The sequence below is a fragment of the Gambusia affinis genome, linkage group LG03 (genome assembly GCF_019740435.1).
Source record: "Gambusia affinis linkage group LG03, SWU_Gaff_1.0, whole genome shotgun sequence".
NCBI classification, from domain to species: domain Eukaryota; kingdom Metazoa; phylum Chordata; class Actinopteri; order Cyprinodontiformes; family Poeciliidae; genus Gambusia; species Gambusia affinis.
Window position 1 is genome coordinate 31,924,073 of NC_057870.1, and position 22,934 is coordinate 31,947,006.

The 22,934-nt window shown below is 43.3% G+C and overlaps 3 protein-coding genes across 10 annotated transcripts; 2 read left to right on the forward strand and 1 right to left on the reverse strand.

Moving 5' to 3' along the window:
* Nucleotides 1–560: 560 nt before the first annotated feature.
* ppiaa (peptidylprolyl isomerase Aa (cyclophilin A)) lies at nt 561–4,011 on the forward strand. Its single transcript, XM_044112247.1, has 4 exons — nt 561–1,013; nt 3,176–3,295; nt 3,366–3,538; nt 3,607–4,011. Exons 1-4 carry the CDS (start codon nt 945–947, stop codon nt 3,737–3,739), a joined length of 495 nt encoding a protein of 164 aa, XP_043968182.1. The 5' UTR covers nt 561–944; the 3' UTR covers nt 3,740–4,011.
* Nucleotides 4,012–7,604: 3,593 nt separating this feature from the next.
* Nucleotides 7,605–12,412, reverse strand: LOC122828592. The gene is made up of 3 exons (XM_044112270.1): nt 11,214–12,412; nt 9,382–9,490; nt 7,605–9,315 (listed from the first exon to the last, which is right to left on the reverse strand). Exons 1-3 carry the CDS (start codon nt 11,547–11,549, stop codon nt 9,002–9,004), a joined length of 759 nt encoding a protein of 252 aa, XP_043968205.1. The 5' UTR covers nt 11,550–12,412; the 3' UTR covers nt 7,605–9,001.
* Nucleotides 9,427–22,562, forward strand: LOC122828588 (chromaffin granule amine transporter). 8 transcript variants are annotated; one of them, XM_044112255.1, is made up of 16 exons: nt 15,922–16,100; nt 16,883–17,121; nt 17,697–17,821; nt 18,619–18,677; nt 18,755–18,838; nt 19,065–19,157; nt 19,252–19,341; nt 19,417–19,460; nt 19,583–19,643; nt 19,837–19,932; nt 20,014–20,092; nt 20,381–20,432; nt 20,561–20,624; nt 20,706–20,825; nt 20,904–21,037; nt 21,295–22,562. In XM_044112255.1, the coding sequence occupies exons 1-16, from the start codon at nt 15,950–15,952 to the stop codon at nt 21,412–21,414; spliced, it is 1,611 nt and encodes a 536-aa protein (XP_043968190.1). In that variant the 5' UTR covers nt 15,922–15,949; the 3' UTR covers nt 21,415–22,562. The 8 variants fall into 8 exon arrangements, with proteins under 8 accessions (XP_043968186.1, XP_043968185.1, XP_043968190.1 ...); XM_044112251.1 differs by adding an exon at nt 9,427–9,558 and having other exon boundaries at nt 16,002–16,100; nt 18,755–18,865; nt 19,252–19,460; nt 20,706–21,037; XM_044112250.1 differs by adding an exon at nt 14,449–14,457 and having other exon boundaries at nt 16,002–16,100; nt 18,755–18,865; nt 19,252–19,460; nt 20,706–21,037.
* The last annotated feature ends 372 nt before the right edge of the window (nt 22,563–22,934 follow it).

Below are 22,934 nucleotides of genomic sequence, written 5' to 3' on the forward strand. Positions count from 1 at the left end.
AACGTTCAAATGAATCCCTGCAGTCGGGAATATTTAGTTCCTGTGGAGTTCAGCTCAAATTACCAAACAATAAATTGAATAACAGTCTAGGAAAGGTATCCGCCCCCTTGGATGTTATACCCTCTTATTGCTTTAATACGTTAAATAATAGAATAGAATAGAAGTACTTTATTCCTCCCAGCAGGGAAATTACTATTAATCATTTTATTGATGATTAATAAAATGTGGCTTTTTAACGGAGAAACTTACGAAAACTATTCTAATCTAATTCTGAGTGGTTCTATCCTGGTTCTGAGCGGTTCGACCCGGTTCTGGGTGAATTTATCTCACCCAGAATGCTCTGGGTCTTTTTAAACCTCTGTGTTTCTCTTTCCCGGTGTTGTCTGATTGGCTGTCGGTGTTCTCTGTGATTTTTCCGGTAATACCGGGACACGCGCACTAACTTTGTTCTGAACCGGGCCACCGACCGCACCCTGAGCGCGTGACCGCACAGCTGCATTTTAACCCTGGCACCGGGCGCGCGCCTTCACTGCGGGGCTCTGCGTGAGCACACGTCTGTGATGCTTGGCGCGCATTGCCCGCTCTGCTGTGAGTATGACTCTGTGACCGGGATGTCTCAGCGGGGCGGGGTTTAACGGGCATGTTTGAAAACATTCATTGCGTCTCCGAGCCGGTGTACGCTGTCATAACAATGCAACATACTCAAAAATGTGCGTCACTACTAAAACGCTTGCCTTTGCTGCTGCGGATGCTGATTAGTTCAAAAACGTGTCACTCACTACGTCCTCATAACTGATTAGCTGTCTGAAACTAAGCCCCGCCCACTAGGGTCTTATATAAATTTGCTCGGAGCTCAGCCATCTTTTTCGGTTTCCTGTGGCCTGTCTCGTTCTCTCGCCGGAAAACTCCTCTGTCCAACCATTTTAAGCCCGCCTGCAGACATCATGGCCAAGCCCAGAGTCTTCTTCGACATCACCGCTGACGGCAAACCTCTGGGCCGCATCGTCATGGAGGTAAGGCGGCTCACAGCCGGCGGTTGCAGCTGGCTGGTGTGCGTGGGTGAAACTGGTGTTCATCGGGGGTTCGCTCGGCTTCACGCCGCCCTCCAGCCGCCTCTCTCCGGCGTCTTTTGTCGGAACTTTCCGCAGCGGCTGACCCGATCCGCAACCGGAGCCCGTAGCGGCTACAGCCGTGGATGCTAGCGCTCTGTTCCGGTAACGGTCCTCTTAGACCCGCAGCTATAACGAGTCCCGTCGCCGTCACGCGCGAGTCTTTGTTGCAGGGTCGCGCGGCCTACTTTCCGCGACTGGAGCTGCGGCGCGCGAGGCCCGCTGCGGTGGTTTTTCCCGCGTGTAATCTGGGCGGGACCTCAGCGGCGCGACACGCAGGGCGTGCGGGTCGGCAGGCGCGGCCGCTGCGGGCCCGGTCCGGTTCTGGAAAGTTCCACTGAACTGGCGCTGTGCGGGAGGGGGGAGTGAGGGGGGGGGGGGAGGAGGAGCGCCGTCTGAACGCTGCGAAATGCGGATGTAAGTAGGAAGACCCAGTTAAGCCCCCCCGGTTCGGTTCGGGGATACGGAGCGGTTCAGGAACGTTCCCGGGGAGCCGGTCTGACTCATGAGTTGTGCTGCCGTTGAGCCAGGCTCTGGGCGTTCCCGGAGTTGACCCTTGGCTCCTGCTGAGAGCTCCGGTTACCTCCCGGGCCGCAGCCCGGCCTGCTGCAGCTGCTGCAGCCATGAGGCGCTGCAGCAGCTGAAGTTGGTCTCTGATTCGGCGATAGGAATCTAATCTCCTGCAAGTTAAAAACTAAGATACTTCTAATCTGCTCAGGAATATTCTGCTCTGGTTGCAGAATATTTAAAACAGTTTATTAGTGACACTTGAATAAAGTGTAATTTTGTCCAGTTGCAGTTAGTTTGCAAGTCAATTAAGATTATTCTTTACAGAAAAAATGTAAAGACTTTAAAAACAGGCATAAATTAAACTAGACATAACTTGTTGTTTATGTTGGAATGAATTGATAAAGTGTCATGTTGCTAAGCAGATGAACAGTTGCAGATTAAAACATAAAAAATCTGAATGTACATATAATATAAAGTTAAAACATCTGAACTCATCAAACCTGGTTGGGATTATTCTACTGGGTTTGCAGAATAGTTCAGATAAAGTTTAATTAGACGCTTAAAGGGAAATGTATCTGTTTTTTATTCCTCTGAACCAGATTAGAAAGAATCCAGACCTACAACAGCTAGACTCTTCAAATCTAGACGGGATTTTTCTGCACTGACTGCAGAAAACCTGTTAGTGAAACGTTAATAAAAAGCCACATTATCAGGTTTATTTCTTTAAATCTGGATCAAAGTGCAGCAGCTTCAGATGCATAAAAAGCACAAACTGTTTATATTGATGTTTCTGGATCTTTTTTTGAAATATTCTGCGGTTGGTGTAAAATAATCCAGTTTCGTTTTTTTACCTGAAGCAGGTAAGAGACGGCCAATCAGAAGCCGACTTCGTCCAGAACCTCTCTGTGTTTTAATGAATCATCTGTGTTCTGGTCACAGAACTGGGTTCTGGTTCTGTTGGACTTGATCCTTCAGGGCCCTCCATGAACCTTTAGAGCTACATGCTCCAAACAACGGCAGAGTTTAGTTTAGCAAAAGGCTTCCAGGATGATCCGACCATAAGAACGTTCCAATAAAGTGTTTAAGATTGTTTCTGATTGAGAAACTAATTAGCATCTATGCTAAAAATTTAATGTATATTTTGTCCTTGGGGCGCCCCCTGGTGGCCATCACTCTGAAAGGCTCTACAGCAGGGCTGGTCAGTCCTGGTTCTGGAGGTCCGGTCTGGTCCAACAACCTGAATCCAAGAGCTGAATCTCCTCCTCAGAACCGGTCAGGTTCTCCAGAGTCCTGCTGATGACCTCATGATTGGACTCAGGTGTGTTGAAGTAGAGAAACCTCTAAAGGTTGCAGGAGACCGGATCCTCCAGGAGACCGGGCCCTCAGGGAGACCGGCCCCTCAGGGAGACCGGCCCTCCAGGACTGCAGTTGCCCCCCACCTTGATTTGACCTCTAGAAGTTCTTACTGAATCCGATGAAACATTAATAATTGATCAGTTTATTGGGTTTTATGGATGATTGGCCCGTTGCTCAGCCGTGTTGCTAACTCTCTGCAGCTCCGTGCCGACGTGGTTCCCAAGACGGCGGAGAACTTCCGGGCGCTGTGCACCGGAGAGAAGGGCTTTGGCTACAAGGGGTCGTCCTTCCACCGCATCATCCCGGACTTCATGTGCCAGGTGAGGCCGCCGCTCCGGGTCGACCCGTGGGTCGGTCCCATCATGCTGCTCACCTCTGTCTGGCCTGCAGGGCGGCGACTTCACCAACCACAACGGAACCGGCGGGAAGTCCATCTATGGCAACAAGTTCGCCGATGAGAATTTCAGCCTGACCCACACCGGGCCGGGCATCCTGTCCATGGCCAACGCCGGGCCCAACACCAACGGCTCGCAGTTCTTCATCTGCACCGTGAAGACCACATGGTACGGCGCCGGCCTATCGCCGCCCGCCGCGTGGTGAGCCTCTGCTAATCCCTGCTCTTTGTCTGCAGGCTGGACGGGAAGCACGTGGTGTTCGGCAGCGTGGTGGAGGGAATGGACATCGTCAAGAAGATGGAGTCCTTCGGAACCTCTTCAGGGAAACCAAAATGCAAGACGGTCATCGCCGACTGCGGCCAGCTCTGAGCACCATGGCAACCACCCCCGACCCCAACACGACCCCCTGCTGACCCTGTAGTCTGGCCCCCTTTAGGCCCCGCCCCCTCCATAAATCAACATTCCTATCGATGGAGATTCAGCAGATTTCGTCCTGTTTGTGTTCAGTCGACTGATAATGTTGCTGCATCTGTGACTTTGCCTTTCTGAAGTTTCTTTTGCATTAACGTTTTTCCACAAAGTCCTGACGGTTTTTTGTTAAATCAAATGAAATGAAGAAATAAAAGATGCCTTGATAATTACACCAGTCTCTGGGTTTCAATGTGAAACAGATTCTGCTGCAGCCCCCTGCTGGAGGTTTCCTGGAACTGCACCTGGAAAGTTCCCTGATGACGTCAGCTGGTGTCTGGGTGAATCTCGGCTTCTGATTGGATGCTTTAAGATTTTTTTTTTCCCATACAATCTTATCATATGCAACAAATATGGTATCGGCATCAGATGAACACAAACCTGGAAATATTGAAGAACTTGATCCAGGTTGTTTACAGGAAAAACAAAAACATGGATTTTCCATCAGATTCCAACAGTTTATCAGATTTTCCAGTTCTGTTCATAAACTAGAGATGAGAACAGGAGGCAGTTCAGAGAAAAGATGGTTTGGTTTTTAGAAAACCACATTAGTGAATGAAAAACTTACACATAATCATTATTACATTTAATAGATTTTCAAATTTATTTTCTTCTCTCAGGATCCCAAAAATAATCTTGGAAAATTCAGGTAAGTTTTATTTTTAGGGAAAAGCCAGTAGTTGAACATCATAACAGAAAGTTTTGCCAAATAAAATATTCATAGAAAAGATTTTCAGTCGACTTGATATCACAAAATAAATAAGTTTTATCAAAGTCTGGATTCCTCAAAGGGAAAAACACCTGCAAGGTTTTCAAATAGTTTGTTCTGATTTTAACTTTTTGAACCTTTGAGAAGAAATTATATAAAATTTGGATTTGATATAAAAGGAAACAAAGTAAAGTTATTAAAACGTTCCCTAATTTTTGAGTTATTTAGTTTATTATTGGTGATATTGGGTCATTAATCAGAAGTCCAGGTGGATCAGAGGTTCTGTCATCAGGATTCTCATTAAAACATTTAACTGTGATTAAAATATTTTGGGGAAAATCTCTAATAATTTGTTGAAATTCACTTTTATTAACTTGCAGGTTATTTTTAAAATTGAATCTATCCGTTATTTAATAAATGCATCACAGATTAAACATTTTGTTTCAGCCACTGATGTGCAAAGATTAATTTATTATTCATTTTTATGTAGCAGCAGTTTCTTATTGTGTGTTTATAGATTCATCTCCAATATAATAAAACTTTCTGGTGTTTTATTATATTGGAGTTTAACAGGCAGTTTTTTAACATCAAAGTCTCATCTAAGGAGAAAATGAACTCAGACATAAAAATATAATATGGAACCATAATTCATTCTGATTAGTTCAATTAAAGTGAAGCCAGTTTATTGTTAAAGTTCATGCTGTCAAATTCCTCCATCTTCAAACTGTTGGATTAAAAACCTTTTCTGATTTAGTGAGTTTTCTGTTTCCAAATGAAGTCAAAATTCATCCAGTTGATCGATTTGATTGCTGAATTATTGATTATTCCTAATGTATATGCAGGGTAGATAAGTCTGGAAATACTTTCCATTTGGTGAGAAATATTCTTCCCAGAATAGATAAATCTATAGATTTATCTATAGATTCATCTATAGATAAATCTATAGATGAATCTATAGATAAATCTATAGATGAATCTATAGATAAATCTATAGATGAATCTATAGATAAATCTATAGATGAATCTATAGATAAATCTATAGATGAATCTATAGATGAATCTATAGATGAATCTATAGATGAATCTATAGATGAATCTATAGATAAATCTATAGATGAATCTATAGATAAATCTATAGATGAATCTATAGATAAATCTATAGATGAATCTATAGATGAATCTATAGATGAATCTATAGATGAATCTATAGATGAATCTATAGATGAATCTATAGATGAATCTATAGATGAATCTATAGATGAATCTATAGATGAATCTATAGATAAATCTATAGATGAATCTATAGATAAATCTATAGATGAATCTATAGATAAATCTATAGATGAATCTATAGATAAATCTATAGATGAATCTATAGATGAATCTATAGATGAATCTATAGATAAATCTATAGATGAATCTATAGATGAATCTATAGATGAATCTATAGATGAATCTATAGATGAATCTATAGATGAATCTATAGATGAATCTATAGATTCATCTATAGATAAATCTATAGATGAATCTATAGATGAATCTATAGATGAATCTATAGATAAATCTCTGTGTGTCCATTTAGTTAAAGGACTTTTACATTTCTGAAGTTTCTCCCAGAGATTCTGATTTTCTAAATCAGATTTATTTTTATTTATTTGCACATCCAGATATTGACTTTGGATTTGACAGGAATGTTAGAAGCAGCAGATATAGGAGAGTCTTTTAGAGGAAACATTTTACATTTGTTTAAATTTCACTGAAGTCCTGAAGCCTTTGAGAAACTTTCAGTTTAAGAATGTTGTTGATTTCATTCAGGTTATTTCAGATGGTTGGTCACCAGATAGATGACCAGTAGAAAACTGTCTGCCTCCCACTGATCATTTACAAACTGATCATTTTGAATCGATATGGAAATCATTTGTGCAGCAGAGCAGAGATGAAGGTTTTCTATCTTTGTTCATGTTAAATCTCTGTGAGGTTCCATGAGGACGACACTCTGAACTGTTTGTATCTTTGTGAAATGATTTAATGACATTAATGCATTTATTTAAAACCCAAATAAATCTTCATCCAAGTCCTCTGGTGACGTCAGCCTCACATATCTGCTTCCAACTCTCATCAGTCTGAGGAATCGAACGCTGAGCAGAATGATTGAAGGTTTCTGCCTCTGAGTTTTTATATGTGGAAGAATATAAATTGCTATAAAAGGTCAAATTTCTTTGGATATTCATTTTGAGTCAGTACATGGTTTATTATTCATTAACAAGCAGGTTATGGCATTTATTTCCTGTCTAATTTTTTATCATCTACAGAAATATGCAGAACTTTTCTCACCACCTTCAACCACTTAGACCTCAGATTTGCTGCTTTTTGCTTTTTTAGTATAAAAATCATCAAACTCAGACTGGAGAGGTTTTTTGTCGTCATCATTAAAAAACCATTCATGGTTTTGATGTGACCAAGTTCTTGAATGATTTCTGATTCCTTTTCTTTATTTTGGATAACTATTAATTTACTGTGTTTGATTGAGATTTGCCAGACTTTAAATTTAAAGAATTATTATTTTTCCGTGCAAGAATTCAGATTTTTAATTTTTATCAAATTAAATTGCGATGCTCCAGAATTTGGTTATTAAACTTTTCATTGTTCAGCAGGTTGAGTTAAACTTCCAGTAACTTTGTTAAGGGACTTTTTCAACCCAGTGGTGACACTGACTTGTATCAGGCAGTGATCAGATAAAGGTGCAGGTCAAATTCCAGCATTTACACTATTTTGCATCAGAATGTCTGAAATGAGCCAGAAGTCGATACGGGACTGAGCTGACCACCAGGTTTAAACCAGGAGAAGGACTGACCTCTGACCTCTGACCTGCTTCTCTCCAAGGATCCACCAGGTTCAGATCTAAGCAAAACTTTATAAAACTACATTTAGAAGATGAGATTTCTGTTTGATGTTGATCTATCAATCCATTCATTATGCACCGTGTTGAAATCTCCCCCCAAAATGAAATTGTTGTGGAATATTTCTGACTAGTTAATCCAGACAATAATCATTTAATACTCAGAAAAATGTTTCTTATAAAAATATACAGTTAGCTTTTGCATTTTTATGAAAAAGAAATATTGATTTTCTTTTAATACCATCTCTAAACCCCTAACATTTAAAGACAGTTAAAGTTAGAAATAAACACAGACAGTAAAGGGAAACAGTAGAAACCATAAGGAGAAGGAAACTGAACTTCTAGTGTTCAGAATGAAACAAAAACTCCTTTAAACTGGATTCAGACCAGAGTGACTGACCTCCAACCAAACTACAAGATTACTATGCATTTATCAAATTTATATTATTTCACTTTGCCTTTTTAAATAGCATAATTTATTGAATTGGCCTATTTAAACAAAAGGAAATTTTATAAATAAAAGAATACAACTTTTCTTGAAACATAAACTAGAACCTTGTGTTCTGCTGTAATAGAGTCATTCAGGGAAAACCCGAACTCTGCCCCAGGAGACAGGACAGGAATATCTGACAGGACCAGTTCAGAGGTCAGCAGCAGTTACTCCGCTCCTCCACCAGGGGGCAGCACTTACATGTTTCCCAGAGAAAAAGTCAGATATTCAGATTTATAACAAATTAACTTTTATTGAGATTTAATCAGAAAAATATCCACAGGACGATGCGAGTCATTTCTATATTTACAGGTGACCTTTGACCTCTGAATGACAGGAAAGTATCTCTGGTACCACCAGAACCTCGATTCATTGATCTGTAACCGGGATGAACGTTCTCACAGTTTATGTTCAGATGGTGACCTTTGACCCCCACATTTGGTTGGTGGTTTTCCTCCGCAGTTTCAGCCTGGGCCCGAGGTTCTGGTTCCGGTTTCCTCTAGGTCCAATCGGCAAATTCACAGGTCAGCGAAACCAGAACTGGGCCGATGTTGGAGCGAAGCCTTTCTGCTGAACAGAACAGAACCGCTGTGTTTAATCTGGATCAGAACATCTTAACTTTATGCTAACTGGAAACAGAAGAAAGGCTTCATAGGCCAGTCCTGTCTGGAACCAAAATGTTCTGGTTCAGCTCAACCCAAACAGAAGAATCTGGATTTTTAAGTAACTCACAGATTCAGAATCTTGGGTGGTTCTGGTTCTGATAGGAAAAAAAGATCTGGTTGATTTAAACACTGACAGGTTTTCAGTTTGGACCAGACAACGGGTTGCCATGTTGGACCAGGCTGCCTGCAGCAGGTTGCCATGTTGAGTCTGGGAGATGAAGTCAGAACTGGATCAGATGTTTGGGTTCACTCTGAGTTCTGATCCAGTTTTTGAGCCGCTCACATGAACGTTTATTGGGTTTTCCCTAAAGGGCAGAAGAAGAACGAGTCCATAAGGTGGGACGGAGGGCCCGGTCACGGTCCCCAGGCCAGTTTGGACCCTATCCCCGGCTCAGTTCCTTCAGCAGCTTCGCTCCGCCGTCCTTTTCTTTTTCCGGCCGGAGTGTCTGGTCTTCCTCTGGGCCGGTCCGGACCGGACCATGCAGACTCCCTGTCGCTTGCTGCTGGCCTGATCGGCGCCGCTTTCCGCGGCGCACACCAGGCCGGCGGCGCAGTCGCAGCGGCCCAGGTTGCGGCGGCGCTTGGTGGCGCCCCACAGCAGGCAGGCCTCGCCCTCCAGCGGGATCCTCTGGCACCGCTTCCCGGTCAGGTACCGGACGCAGCAGAGGCCGGCGGCGCAGTCCCCAGATCGGACGCAGCTCGACATCTGTGGAGCTAAAACATGCTAGGTGTTAGAGCGGGGCCACAGAGCATGCTGGGAGTCGGAGTCCAGCCACTCACCTTTGGTTCTGTTGAAGCTATCTGTGATTCTGTCTTTGACTTGGTGTCGATCCAGCTGTCGGTCAGTGTTGGAGTGTCTCCTCTGAGCTCTGTTACTGCAGCCTCCTCTCTGGAGAACAGAAGCGCATCGTCAGCATATCGACTGATGACGGAAACATACGACTTCAACACGCTCAGGTCTCTGATTAACAGTCCACTTTGAATTTATATCAACTGATTAGCTGCTAAAAATAAATAAACTCTTTTTTTATCTGGACAGAAAATTTGTGAACATGAGAAAAAGTAGCATCTACTAAGTTAAGCTAGGCTGAAATTAGCTAATAGAAGCAAAAATAATATAAGCTAACCTAAATTAAGATACAAAATGTGCTAAATTAGAATGGCAGTGGGGGAAAGTCAAGCTAAACAGACCAAAAATAAATAAAGATCAATAATGCAAAGGTAGGATAAACACCGGGCTAGCTGGGCTTATTACAGGTAGCTAACTGAAACAACAGAATTTAGCTAAACGTGGATAAATAGGTAAGATTATGTTAACCAATTTTAAAAAATCTAAGTTAGAAGATATTCTAAATACAGACACTAGGAACACAAGTCAAACTTAAATAAACAAAGCTTAGCTTAGCAAAGCAGTGTTGCTAACTAATTAAACTAAACAAAGCTAGCAAATGTGAAGTACGAAACACTGAGCTAACAAACTAAGGTAAATGAGGCTCAGTTAGGAAGAGGAAAAAAACTGAAAGTAGATCAAGCTAAGATGTATTCAGCTAAGCTAACCTGAGCTGAGACATGCTAAGCTAGGAAAGCTAAACAGAAACCCCAAACAAAAGCTGGCTTGATTAAAGTAATTAGGTTAAAATGAGTTTTTAACATTTTTGGGTTGTTGGTTGGAAATAAGATCTTTAAAAATAAACATTTAAAATGACGTCTAATGTTGTTGGAGCTAAAATCTCCTGACTGAATCCGTTTCATCTGTGGGATTTTCTCCAGATCACAGCTGTTCACAGTGGATTATTAATCTACTTTTAGTGGATTAGATTAAACCTAAATCAAAATTTAAAAAAATGACAAAACCACAACTTTTAAATTAAAATCTACTTACAAATATGCTGAATGTGACACACAGTGATCATCTTTTCCAAGCATTCTGCTTTCCTTTGGTTGCCATAGTAACTAGAAACACATCCTCATTGACTTATACTCTAAATCTCACCTTGATTCTTCAGATCTGCTTTTAATTTCTGTATTTGATTAATTTTGATTTTAAACATTTGGACACTCCTGCTTTAATGAGCCTTAATGACTAAACTTTCTAAAGTCTAAAACTGGATTATTGATCCTGAATCAAACAGAAACTGGTTCATCCTTTGAGTTTAGCAGCTTTTCATGCCTGAATCTATGAAAACACAAAATAAAAGTTGGATGAATCTCTCAGGGTTTTTCTTAAATGAATTGATTCATCTCTGCTTTCTCTCTGTTTTATTTGCATCTTGAGAACATTTGACCCAAATCATTTCCAAATGTCTCAACGGCGGATCTTACAACAGGAAAGAAACGAGTCTGGACTGCAGAAAAACAACATTTTGCTTGCAGATGTATTTTATCTAAGATTCTCAGCATCATTTGATGAATTTTTAATCAATTTTTACCTCGAATAATAAAAAACTGGAAAGAGGAGACAGAGAACATTAACAGCAGATTATCGGGCAGCGTTAGCAGAAACTCCTCAGTCTTATTCAACCGACAGGAGAGGAAGAGGAAGAGGAGAGGAGGAGGAGGAGAGGAAGAGGAGGAAGAGTCTCCAAAGCGGGGTGTGAATACTTTAGCCTCACCGGTTGCTCGGCGCTCTGCAGCGCCGCCTCTTTGGACGACCGGATGGTGTTGGAGTCCAGCGCCAAACCACAGACCAGCGACGCGCACAGGAAGCTGCGATAGATCCACATCCTGCGATCCACCAGCCCACCCTTCCTCTGAAAACACTCCTCTTCCTCAGGATCTTCTCCTCTTTCCCAAGAGCTTCTCCTCCTCCTTTCTCCCAGCCAGCCAGGTGAGTGCTGCGCTGCGTTCAGGAGCCATGGGGTTTTATAGCGCCGTGCTGCCTCTGATCCGTCTCCGCTGAGCCTGCAGAGCCTCAGAAGTCTGGCGTGGCGTTTGAAGTTCGACCGCATCAGTCGGCGGACAGCGCCGCCTTCGTTTCCTTCCTGGACGGCCTCAGGTGAGGCGGCCGTTTGAAACCCGACACCACAGAGACCGCAGAGAGATTAAAACACACCTGGGAAGCCGGGCAGGTAGCGCTGCTGCGTTTGAAGGCGTGTGTGGTTTTCCCTTCATGTGGTGCTGAGGTCACCATGGCGACTCATCAGGCTGGAGCTGCGGCGCTCCGGCGGCGGATGTGCGGCTGTTTGTGGGCGATTAAAGCCGAGTTAACCGATGATGAAAACAGATTTAAACCTCAGGAGCTCTTCTAACGGAGTGAGGAAGTTTGTTTCTGCCAGCAGAGAAGAAGAAGAAAGGAGAGGAGCTTAGATGGGATTACAGGAAGCTGCTTTAATCTCCAGATTAGACACAAACTGATTTAAATTAGCTCAAAAAACTGGAAAATCTTTCATGAAAGAACAGGATCAGAGAGGAAATCTGACATCCATCCGTCCGTCTGGACTCAGAGATAAAAGAATGAAACCAAGGCTCTCCTTCTCCAAACCTCCTGCCTTTGACCTTTGACCTAATGAAAGCCTGAAGTAATGTTAGCTTGTGAGCTAATCTTGTTAAAACAACAACATTGTAACACTGACACTCACACACACACACACACACACATTTATCATTTACTGAACCTTGCTGCAAGCCATTTACTGCAGTGTGATGGCTGACTATATTTTAGCATCCAGGCGTTTCATTTTCGCGGCTGTGATTCCTGGAGCAGCGTCTTCACAGGTCTGACTGACAAACCAACGGTCCAGAACGCTGCTGCTGGAGTTCTGACCAGAACCAGGACGATAGAGCCCATCAACCCAGTTCTCCAGAACCTCCACTGGCTCCCTGTAGCTCAAATAATAGACTTTAAAATACTGTTGTTAGTTTATAAATCACTGAATGGTTTAACACCACAATACATTAAAGATCTGCTGCTGTTGTATCAACCTTCCAGAACTCTCAGGTTCTGGTTCTGGTTCTGCTCTGCATCCCCAGAACCAGAACCAAACGAGGAGAAACAGCATTCAGCATCTTTGCACCAAAGATCTGGAACAAACTTCCAGAAAACTGTAAAACAGCCGAAACACTGACTTCCTTTACATCTCAACTAAAAACCCACTTGTTTAGGATTTTATTGGAAACGTGATCAATTATAAATTTATTGATGGAATCTGATTTAATGTTGTTTTTATTGTTGATTCTGTGTTGCATGACTTTGTGTTTTTGTGTTTGATTTGATGTAAAGCCCTTTGAAATGCCTTGTTGTTGAAATGTGCTATACAAATAAAATTTGATTGATGATTGATTGATTACATTTTGTATATTTAATTAATTTCATTAAACAAATGAAACTCGCCATTTCAAATCCTGTCAATATTTAGCCTTCACTGCTTATAAATACCTCTGAAAAATCTCTACAATAACTCATTGAAACAGTGGTTGACATTGATGCCCTTATTTCGAAATTTAATTAACAGATGTTAATTTTGTCAAATCAAATGTAGTGACTGAGAAACGTCTATGATGACATGTTCGGCCAATTGCTTTGACTTTATTTTGTTTGTCTAATCAAATGTGGCCCTTGAGAAACGTCTTCATTTGGCCCCACCCACTTCCTCTACAGGTTCATCTGCTGTGATCAATAGATCAATAGATCAATAGATCAATAGATCAATAGATCACAGCAGATGAAGAACTTCAGCCAGTCCTCCTCTGGTCTGGTCATTATCAGCAGCGCAGAACAGCTTCTCTGTCAGGCTAACGTAGCTGGAGGCTCCTTACTGCCCTGCTGTCTGGTTGCTGGGGCCCTGGTGGCCCCCTGCTGTCCCTCCTGGGGCCCCCGGTGCTCTGGGGCCTCCTGACATTATCTCCAGCCCTGCATTGCTGACCTAAACTGAACTGCTGCGGTGGTGGATGATTTGGAAACTGATCAGTGCTGACGTTAAAACAGAGACATACTCGTCATCTGACTTGCATCTGACCTTTAACCTTCTGCTGCATCTGTTTCATCTCTGCATGTATATGGATCGTGTGCCAACACGACATACATGAAGCGTGTCCTGCTGCTGTGTAAGCAGAGCGGCATTGTGTTGAGAAGGGAACCGGAGATAAGATCTGAAGCCCGCAGGTTGTTCCAGGACTTCAATAAGAGAGGAGCAGACGTTCGCAATTACAAGCACACACACACACACACACACACACACACACACACACACACACACACACACACACGCACCCACACGCACACACACACACACATGCTTGCGTGGCTATCTTTGTGGGGACTTTCCATTGACTTCCATTCATTTCTACAGCCTAAACTTTACCCTAACCAACCAAAACTCAGTTCACACCTTAAAATCAAAATCTAACCCCTGACCCAAAAACAACGTTTCCCCTTGTACCTGTGGCAGAAAAATGGTCCTCACAAGTTATTACAAACAAACATACACATGCTCACTCACTCTCTCTCTTTCTCTCTCTCTCACACACACACACACACACACACACACACACGCTCACAAAACACTGACATACGTCAGCCAGCCTCCTCTCTGTGGCTCTGACCCAAACATGGTTCTGATCTGAACCTGAAATGGACTCAGATGTGTTAAACCTCCTGAATGTTCCCGTAATTCACAGAATCCTCACAACGACCGAAAAAGTCCCCATAAATTATGAAAACAAGAATGTGGAGAGTTCAGATTTTGAGACTGTCTCCATGATGGCTGAGATTATCCCGATTAGAATGAAAAAGAGGAAACATCCACCTCATCTCCTCCGCCCCCTCCCCACCCCCACTCCTAGCCCCTCCTTTCTGGGGGGGTTTATAGCCGGACGTTCAGCTGCTGGACAGAGAATAAAAGAGCATCTCAGCTTCAGGTAGGACCACCTGTTTGCTTCTGACTCACTGTTCTTACCTAAAATCTGATCTGTAAATGAAGCGCTAACAGACTGCAGAACATGTTTACATTATGGTAAAAAATAGGATTTGATTCTGCTCTTTCTTTTTAAAAATCATCAAATTTTAAAGTTTCATTTTGACAATTTTTTAATATTTAGTGGATTTTAATTTTTTCTTGGTTATTTTATTTCAGGCTTTTTAACAATTTTTATTTTAAATTTTAATTTTTATTAAAATACATTTATTTAAAATGCTTTCTTTTCCATTTTAAGTTTATTAGTTTAGTTTTTATTTTATTTGGATTTTCTACTTTAGTTAAATTGTTCTAATTTATTTTTTATTTTAAAATCGTCTGCTGGTGTTCATTCTGAATAAATTATTTGTCTGTTTAAAGAAAAGGTTTCTGTGAAGTTTAATTTCTGGAAATTCTTTAATTTCCTAAAACTCTGGCAGACAATCTGCTGTGTCCGTTCCTCTTGTATCCAACAAATAACTGAAAAGAAAAATGAAATTTTAGATCATTTTTGTTGTGGAGACAGGAGAGCGGAGGTAGAGATGGGAAATGAGATGGAGATAAGAGGAGAAGGCGGCATGTGGATGTGGGATAATTACGTTACGGAGGCAGGAAACAGCATCTGAAACAATCAACAGACCCAAAACTTAACGAACCTGCTGCTGACATTATGAGAGTTCATTTCTGGGAATAAATTCATATGTTAGAATTTAGTTTTACCCTCACTGTTTTATAACCAAAGATACTTAATTACAGCTTTTATCAGCTTTCAAATAGTTTCATCATTCGTGTTGCTATGATCCAGAAGAGTTTAATCAGAAACCAGGTTGAGTTAAATTCACTTTAACTACGATAGAAACTACTAAACAAAGACGGATGTGTAGGAATAACAGGGCGTACGTGATTTAAAGCTGGTTTTATTCTTTTTCTTTGAAATCAGATTAATGTTTCAATGTTTCCTCTGGACATTTTTGGCCTGATGGTGAGTTGAAATCTGTAAATATCCAGTCTGATCCTGGAACATTGTCACTGAAAAAAACTTTAGCTTTAGAGAGGATTAAAACCTGACAATAAAACACAGAGAGAGGGCAGGATCAGAGGCATTGAGTGAGAAATTATCGCTAAAGGCCAAAGCTGCTGAGCGTCCAGAGTGTCAGGTCAGACGCCAGGCGGAGCAGTTGCAGACGGCGGGATCAGACTAATACCTGGATCCTGCATGATAACAGCCTGGCTTGGAGTTTATTAAAGATCAAATGTGATATGCAGCACAAAAGATATGAAGGGAGCATGAATGGAAATAAAACAGAAATTCACTTTCATCAAATGATAATTTCACAGAAAAACTGGTGAAAAACAGGAAACGCTTCAAATTACACTGAAAAAACACAAACAGCGTGTGGTTATTAGTGTCATTTTTATTATTGTTGTCCTCTGCAGAGACAGTTTTTGACATTTCTATGTTGGCTCAAGTGTGTGTGTGTGTGTGTGTGTGTGTGTGTGTGTGTGCAGGCATGGTGTGGCTGCTCCAGAGTCGCGGCTCTCCCAGGTTGGTGCTGGTGGTGGTCTGCGTTGCTCTGCTGCTCGACAACATGCTACTGACTGTCGTCGGTGAGGGAACGACGACACACTCTAAACTTTGACTAGGACCGGATCAACGGGTTCTGAAATCTGCTTTTCTATTCATCCTTCTGAGTCAGAACTATAGGTCCACTCAGGTTGGATGGAGAACATCTAATTTAAAGTCAGATTCAGGTCCAGACTTTGACTAGGCCATTTTAACCGCTGATCTAAACCATCACAGGCTTGTTCTCCTGCTGAACTTTGACCCCAGTCTCAGGAATAAACTTAAATCTTTTACAAAGTATTCACCTTTAAATTCCTTTTCCCAGATCAGATAAATTCTGCTTTTATTGCTCCAAACTGACAACATTTACCTTTTTTCTAAAAATCACCTGACAAATATTTCTCATATAATCTGATATAAATCTGATATAAACGTCTTGAGTTTTGGATACAAACAGTTCACAGTTTTCGTTTTTCTGACGACTTCATTAAACTGTTGAATCATCAACTGGTGGAAAACACGCAGTGAGTTTTTACCTAATGTTACCGTTTTGGCTCATTGGACCAAAGGTTTGGACCGCCTGTTGTAGAACCGGCCTGCCCCAGGGGAACTGACCCGGCTGGACTCCTGCATAACCGCATTCTGACCCAATGGGTCGACACTGTCACTCTCTGTTAGCCGCAGTGGTGCTCAGATTCTGCGGGGTCAGAGGTCACATCCTCACATGTTTCCTGAACTTTAGATCGGACTGTTTCGGCTCAGACCCGTCTCTCTCTCTGTTGGTTCTGGTGCCTCTGACATCATCAGAACCGTTTTCCTCTTTCAGTTCCCATCATCCCGACCTTCCTGTACGCCATGGAGCATCCGGAACCACAAACCGTCCTGGACGCCACATCCTCCCGGATCTCCAGCAGCAGAACCGCTGTCCCGGGTCCAGAGGCGCAGCAGAACCCCCGGCCGCCCCCCCTGGTGTCTTTATTTAACAATGTGACCTTTGACCTGCAGGAGAGCCGAGCTGGGGTGGCTGCAGAGCTGCTGCTGGCCAACCAGACCTCCAACACGTCGGTAAGTTCATCTTCATCATCTTCATCACACGGCGTTCAGCCGGGTCGGCTCCGAGTCCACCACGGCTCCTGTTCTTTCAGCTCGCCTCCTGATGACCTTTGACCTGGCTGGAAACTGAAGTTTTAATAATTTGCCTCTGAGAATCTAAAAATCAGGAATTCAAATTCTCCACTATTAACAGTCATTTTATTAGACAGTTGATATTTATTGAGGGTTTTAACTTTCAGTCTTATTTTTAGCTCATTTATTTATTTGTTTTGTTTTATTTTTAGTTATTTATTATTTATGATTCAGGTTATTCCTCTCATGTCACATCAACACTAATAAACCTTCTGGTTTATTAGCTTGAGTTTCTTTGGGCACTTTGTATTTTTTTGTTGCTTTCATCACTTCCTGTTTTGATCTTCTGGGAAACATTTATGTTGTCCTTGTTCCGTAGGAAAAGTGATCTACAAATAAAGATTTGTTTATTGATTGATGTTCATCTGATCATCTATAGCCTTCCTTCCTTCTTTCTTTTTTTCTTCATTTCTTTCGTTCTTTCCCTATTTCTTTCTCTTTCTCTCTCCCTCCAGGACTCCTCCTGTCTTCAGGACAGTGTTTTCCTGGAGGAGGAAAATGTCCGGGTTGGTTTGTTGTTTGCCTCTAAAGCTTTGGTCCAGCTGCTGGTCAACCCGTTTGTTGGTCCGCTCACCAACAGGTATTATTACCACATTAATAACGCTTTATAGATTGTGGAAACATTTTAACTTGTTATTAAGTTGTTTTAGAAGTTTATTGGCTTTTTATCTGCTGATTATTGGTTGTCTATTAACTGTTTATTAGTTGTTTATTAACTGTTTATTAGCTGTTTATTAGTTGTTTATTAGCTGTTTAATAATTGTCTGTTAGCTTTATATCATCTGTTCATTAGTTGTGAATTAGCTGGTTATTAGTTGTCTATTAGCTGTTTATTAGTTGTTTATTAGCTGTTTATTAGTTGTTTATTAGCTGTTTATTAGTTGTCTATTAGCTGTTTATTAGTTGTCTATTATCTGTTTATTAGTTGTTTATTAGTTGTCTATTAGCTGTTTAATAATTGTCTGTTAGCTTTATATCATCTGTTCATTAGTTGTCTATTAGCTGGTTATTAGTTGTTTATTATCTGTTTAATAGTTGTTTATTAGCTGTTTATTAGTTGTCTATTAGCTGTTTATTAGTTGTCTATTAACTGTTTATTAGTTGTCTATTATCTGTTTATTAGTTGTCTATTAACTGTTTATTAGTTGTTTATTAGCTGTTTATTAGTTGTCTATTAGCTGTTTATTAGTTGTTTATTAGTTGTCTATTAGCTGGCTATTAGTTGTTTAATAATTGTCTGTTAGCTTTATATCATCTGTTCATTAGTTGTCAATTAGCTGGTTATTAGCTGTTTATAATTCTGTGAAAACCTCCCAGAATTTCTGTTTAGATTGAATCAAACTGGGTCAGTGTTCCCTAATGATGTCCTGTCTGCAGGATCGGTTACCACATCCCGATGTTCGCAGGATTCATCATCATGTTTGTTTCCACCATTAGTGAGTTTTTCCTCTCAGACTCAGACCAGCCTCCTGCTGACCGTTTCTGGGTGTGTCTGACTCCTGGTTCCTGTCAGTGTTTGCTTTCTCAGGGACGTACGTGCTGCTGTTCTTGGCCCGCTCGCTGCAGGGAATCGGCTCGTCCTTCTCGTCTGTGGCCGGTCAGAACCAACAAACACGGACAGAATGTAATCAGTCGACATGCAGCGATTAGCCGTCTGTTAAGTTAAACTATAAAAAATTTGGGATCTATTAAGGCAGAATCAGATGAAATCACAGGTCAGAGGTCACAGAACAGAACGTTAGAGATGGCTGCAGTTCCCATCCTGAACACTAGATGTCAGCGTTGGTTCCACAAACTTCTCACTGCTCTGGTTTCACCTTCAGGTCTGGGGATGTTGGCCAGCGTCTACACCGACGATGAGGAGCGAGGCGTGGCGATGGGCGTCGCCCTGGGAGGGCTCGCCATGGGAGTCCTAAGTGCGACATACGCACACACACACACACACACACACACACACACATTGCAACCAGGTGTATGTTCCACTGCATCATGTCCTCCTCTGTGTTTCAGTCGGAGCGCCGTTTGGCAGCGTGATGTATGACTTTGTGGGGAAGAGCGCCCCCTTCCTGATCCTGGCCTTCCTGGCTATGTTTGATGGAGGTAAGAAGTGGCAGAAGGAAGTGGAGCCCCCTGCTGGTGGGAGAGGTGGTGATCAGGTGTTTCTGTGTGTTGCAGCGTTGCAGCTGTGCATCCTGCAACCCTCTAAGATCTGCCCTGGGGTGAGTCCAGCACTGATCCACCTGCCTGCCCTGTTCTACTCCTCTCCTTCTGTTAGCTTCTGGGCTTTTCAGTTCTGTTCTGGTTCTGTTGGTTTTGACCCGGTTGGGTTTGTGTGTTCCAGAGCGTGGAGGGAACGCCTCTACTGACACTCCTGAAAGACCCGTACATCCTGATCAGCGCAGGTAGACCCTCTGGTCCTTCACCTGTTTCTAAGCAGGATTCTGTCTAACTGTCCGTCTAACTGTCCCTCCATCCCTCCATCCCTCCGTCCCTCCATCCCTCCATCCCTCCCTCCATCCCTCCATCCCTCCGTCCCTCCCTCCCTCCATCCCTCCCTCCATCCCTCCATCCCTCCCTCCCTCCCTCCCTCTGCAGGGTCTCTGTGCTTCGCCAACATGGGCGTTGCCATCCTGGAGCCCACGCTGCCCATCTGGATGATGCAGACCATGTGTTCCCCCAAGTGGCAGCTCGGTACGAACTTCTGGCCAATCAGAGCTCAGCTTGTGGCCGGAGAGCTCTGATTGGCCGTCGGCCGTCCTCCGTGTGTTGCAGGAATTGCCTTCCTCCCGGCCAGCGTCTCCTACCTGATCGGGACCAACCTGTTCGGACTTCTGGCCAACAAGATGGGACGGTCAGTACCAGAACTCCTGCTTCTGGTCCAGAACCTGAGCTGCTGGTTCTGATGGTCAGAGTAGAAGAATTTCCTGAAACTGGATCTCTGGAAGCCCAAACAATGAAAGAGATCTGACCCGGTTCTGGTCCGGTTCTTACTCAGTTCTGACACAGTTCTGAGACGGTTCTGGTCCTGTTTGGACCCGGTTCCGACTCAGTTCTGCATTGGTTCTGGTCCAATACTGGACCAGTTTTGACCCGGTTCTGACCCGACCCGGCTGGTTTCAGGTTCTGTGTGTGTCTGCAGGTGGCTCTGCTCCATGGTGGGAATGTTCGTCGTGGGAGTCAGCCTGCTGTGTGTGAGTCAGAGCCCCGCCCATTGGTTACCATGGCAACAGCCACTTTCATCAACACAAACACAGATTAATCCTCATCCATCTTGTCTCCCCCGTCCCTCTTGGTGGTTCTGATGCGTCTCGTCTCCCAGGTTCCCTTCGCCACCAGTATCTACGGTCTGATTGGTCCAAACGGTGGCCTGGGCTTCGCTATCGGTGACCTTGACCTCCTGACCTCCTGTCCTGATGCGACCTGTCTTGGTGTGGCGCTCTGATGACGTGTGTTTGCTCCTCCAGGGATGGTGGACTCCTCCATGATGGCCATCATGGCGTACCTGGTGGACATCCGCCACGCCTCGGTGTACGGCAGCGTGTACGCCATCGCCGACGTGGCGCTTTGCATGGGGTTTGCCATCGGTAACGGCACCAGGAGGACAACATGGTGGAACGACAGACTTCCTGCAGAACTCACCGTCATTCCCTCTGCTGTTCCAGGCCCGTCCACCGGGGGCGCTCTGGTCCAGGCGGTGGGCTTCCCTTGTCTCATGGTGTTCATCGGGGTGATCAACATCCTGTACGCGCCGCTCTGCTTCCTGCTGCGAAACCCAGCTGTTCGTGAAGAGAAGATGGTAACTATGGCAACCTGAGAAGGAGGTCTGTGACTGGTCCAATGGGTCTGGCCGTATCTGGCTGACTCGCTGCAATCCTGGTTCTGGTTCTGATTCTGGAGGCGTTCCTCAAGGATGTCCCTGGTTTATTGATGACCGTCCAATCAGCAGTCAGTCTGGTTTTGGACCGTCCAATCAGCAGTCAGTCTGGTTTTGGACCGTCCAATCAGCAGTCAGCCTGTTCTCTGTCGCTGCAGCTGAGCGTTGTTGTGTTTCAGGCGATCATCGACCAGGAGTGTGTGATGCACAGGAAAAGCTACAACACGACCAGAGACAGCCGCGAGTTTCCTCTCAGCGACTGGAGCGAAGAAGAAGATGAAGAGGAAACGGAGGAGTGAGACACTCGCGTCCCGCCGTGGCGTCTCCCGAAGACACGTCTTCCCACTTCCTGTCCAGAGACAGGCTGGCTCGGGTCCAGCTGGAGGACATCCTGCAGGGTGTGAATAATTTAAAGACGCCTGCGGCTTCAGCCGCAGCTGCTTTTGGTTCCTCATGTTGTTCTGTGTTTGTGCAAAAATAACAGGACGCTTCAACAGGCCTCATGCCTCCTGTCGTCTCTGAGCCGAACGCGTCTCGGGGTTCAGTCTTCACCACAGAAAGTCCTCTCTGTCTCTGTCCAGCACAGGGACGTCAGGCACCGCAGCAGGGTGACGCTAGAGGAGCAGATCACAGATTCACAGAGAAGTAAAAATTTAAAAACAAAATTAGAGATGAACAGTTTCATTTATACTAGAAATAGTAAAAACGGGAAAGGACCAATTCAGGATTCAGGATTGATCTATCAGGCTGCAACCTGCTGCAGCTGAACCGGTTCGGTCCGGTTCGTGTTAAAGCTCTCACCGAACTCGGGGTGACCCGATGAACACCCTGACATATAGAATCCAGTTTCAGGCACCAGAAAAAGTTTCTACTGAGGACAAAAGTGATTCATACTTTGGTTTTTAAAACAAAATATTATTATTATTATTATTATTATTATTTTTGTAATAATAGAAACATTTTAGTGATGCTTTCATTCAGGTTCAAAGGTCGGCATGCTGTGATTGGACAGGTCAACTGTCCCTTCAGGACACCTGTGTGTGTGTGTGTGTGTGTATATGTGTGTGTGTGTGTGTGTGTGTCAGCAGCTTCAGAGGCTTCCTGCTCCTTTCAACCACCATCAGCGGCTCCATCAAGGCGGCGGCTGCTTTGGTCGCAGGAACTGCTGCAGGCTGCAGATCTGATGCTGATTCATCATTAATCAGAGGATCCAGATCATTTAATCTGGTGCTACTGCACACACACACATATGCACACACACACACACACACACACACACACACACAGGTTCCTGCAACACTCGCTGCCGTTGAGCCATTAAAAGAAATGAAATGAAGAGATACTTTGTTGATCCCAAAGGAAATGAAACGTTGCTGTAACTCATATTGTTTATTGCAGATGGTGAAGGTCCGATTTGCTGCAGAACCGAGTTTATACTGATAAAAACCAGAAAATAATAAAACTTTGACCTCACTCTGAACGAAGCGGCTCTGGATTGGCCTGTTTTTTCTTTACAATAAATAATATTTAGGTTTATATATTTCTACTTTAAGGGCAGCTGATTTTATTTTCTAGTCAATATTAATCATTTCATTAAGCATAAAGTTGGTTCTGACAGGATCCAGCAGTCAGCAGCAAGAAAAACCTTTAAAGATCTGATGTAAGAATGTTGCTCAGTTTCCATTTTTAATGAATCAACAGGAAATAAACGTGATTTCGCTCAGCTGCACTGTTCCTGGTGGAAGGAGCGCCACCTTCTGGCCAAACATTAGACCTGAACCCAGATGGCAGCAAGTCCAGAATAACACGGGAAATATTG

Coding starts and splice junctions, on each gene's coding strand:
- LOC122828588 (XM_044112248.1), top strand. CDS start 15,950: ATGTTGGCTCAAGTGTGTGTGTGTGTGTGTGTGTGTGTGTGTGTGTGT. Junction 19,644..19,836: donor GTACATCCTGATCAGCGCAG/GTAGACCCTCTG, acceptor CTCCCTCTGCAG/GGTCTCTGTGCTTCGCCAAC. Junction 20,093..20,380: donor CTGGCCAACAAGATGGGACG/GTCAGTACCAGA, acceptor GTGTGTCTGCAG/GTGGCTCTGCTCCATGGTGG.
- LOC122828592 (XM_044112270.1), bottom strand. CDS start 11,549: ATGCGGTCGAACTTCAAACGCCACGCCAGACTTCTGAGGCTCTGCAGG. Junction 9,491..11,213: donor TGCAGAGCGCCGAGCAACCG/GTGAGGCTAAAG, acceptor TCTGTTCTCCAG/AGAGGAGGCTGCAGTAACAG. Junction 9,316..9,381: donor TAGCTTCAACAGAACCAAAG/GTGAGTGGCTGG, acceptor AGCATGTTTTAG/CTCCACAGATGTCGAGCTGC.
- ppiaa (XM_044112247.1), top strand. CDS start 945: ATGGCCAAGCCCAGAGTCTTCTTCGACATCACCGCTGACGGCAAACCT. Junction 1,014..3,175: donor TGGGCCGCATCGTCATGGAG/GTAAGGCGGCTC, acceptor AACTCTCTGCAG/CTCCGTGCCGACGTGGTTCC. Junction 3,539..3,606: donor TGCACCGTGAAGACCACATG/GTACGGCGCCGG, acceptor CTTTGTCTGCAG/GCTGGACGGGAAGCACGTGG.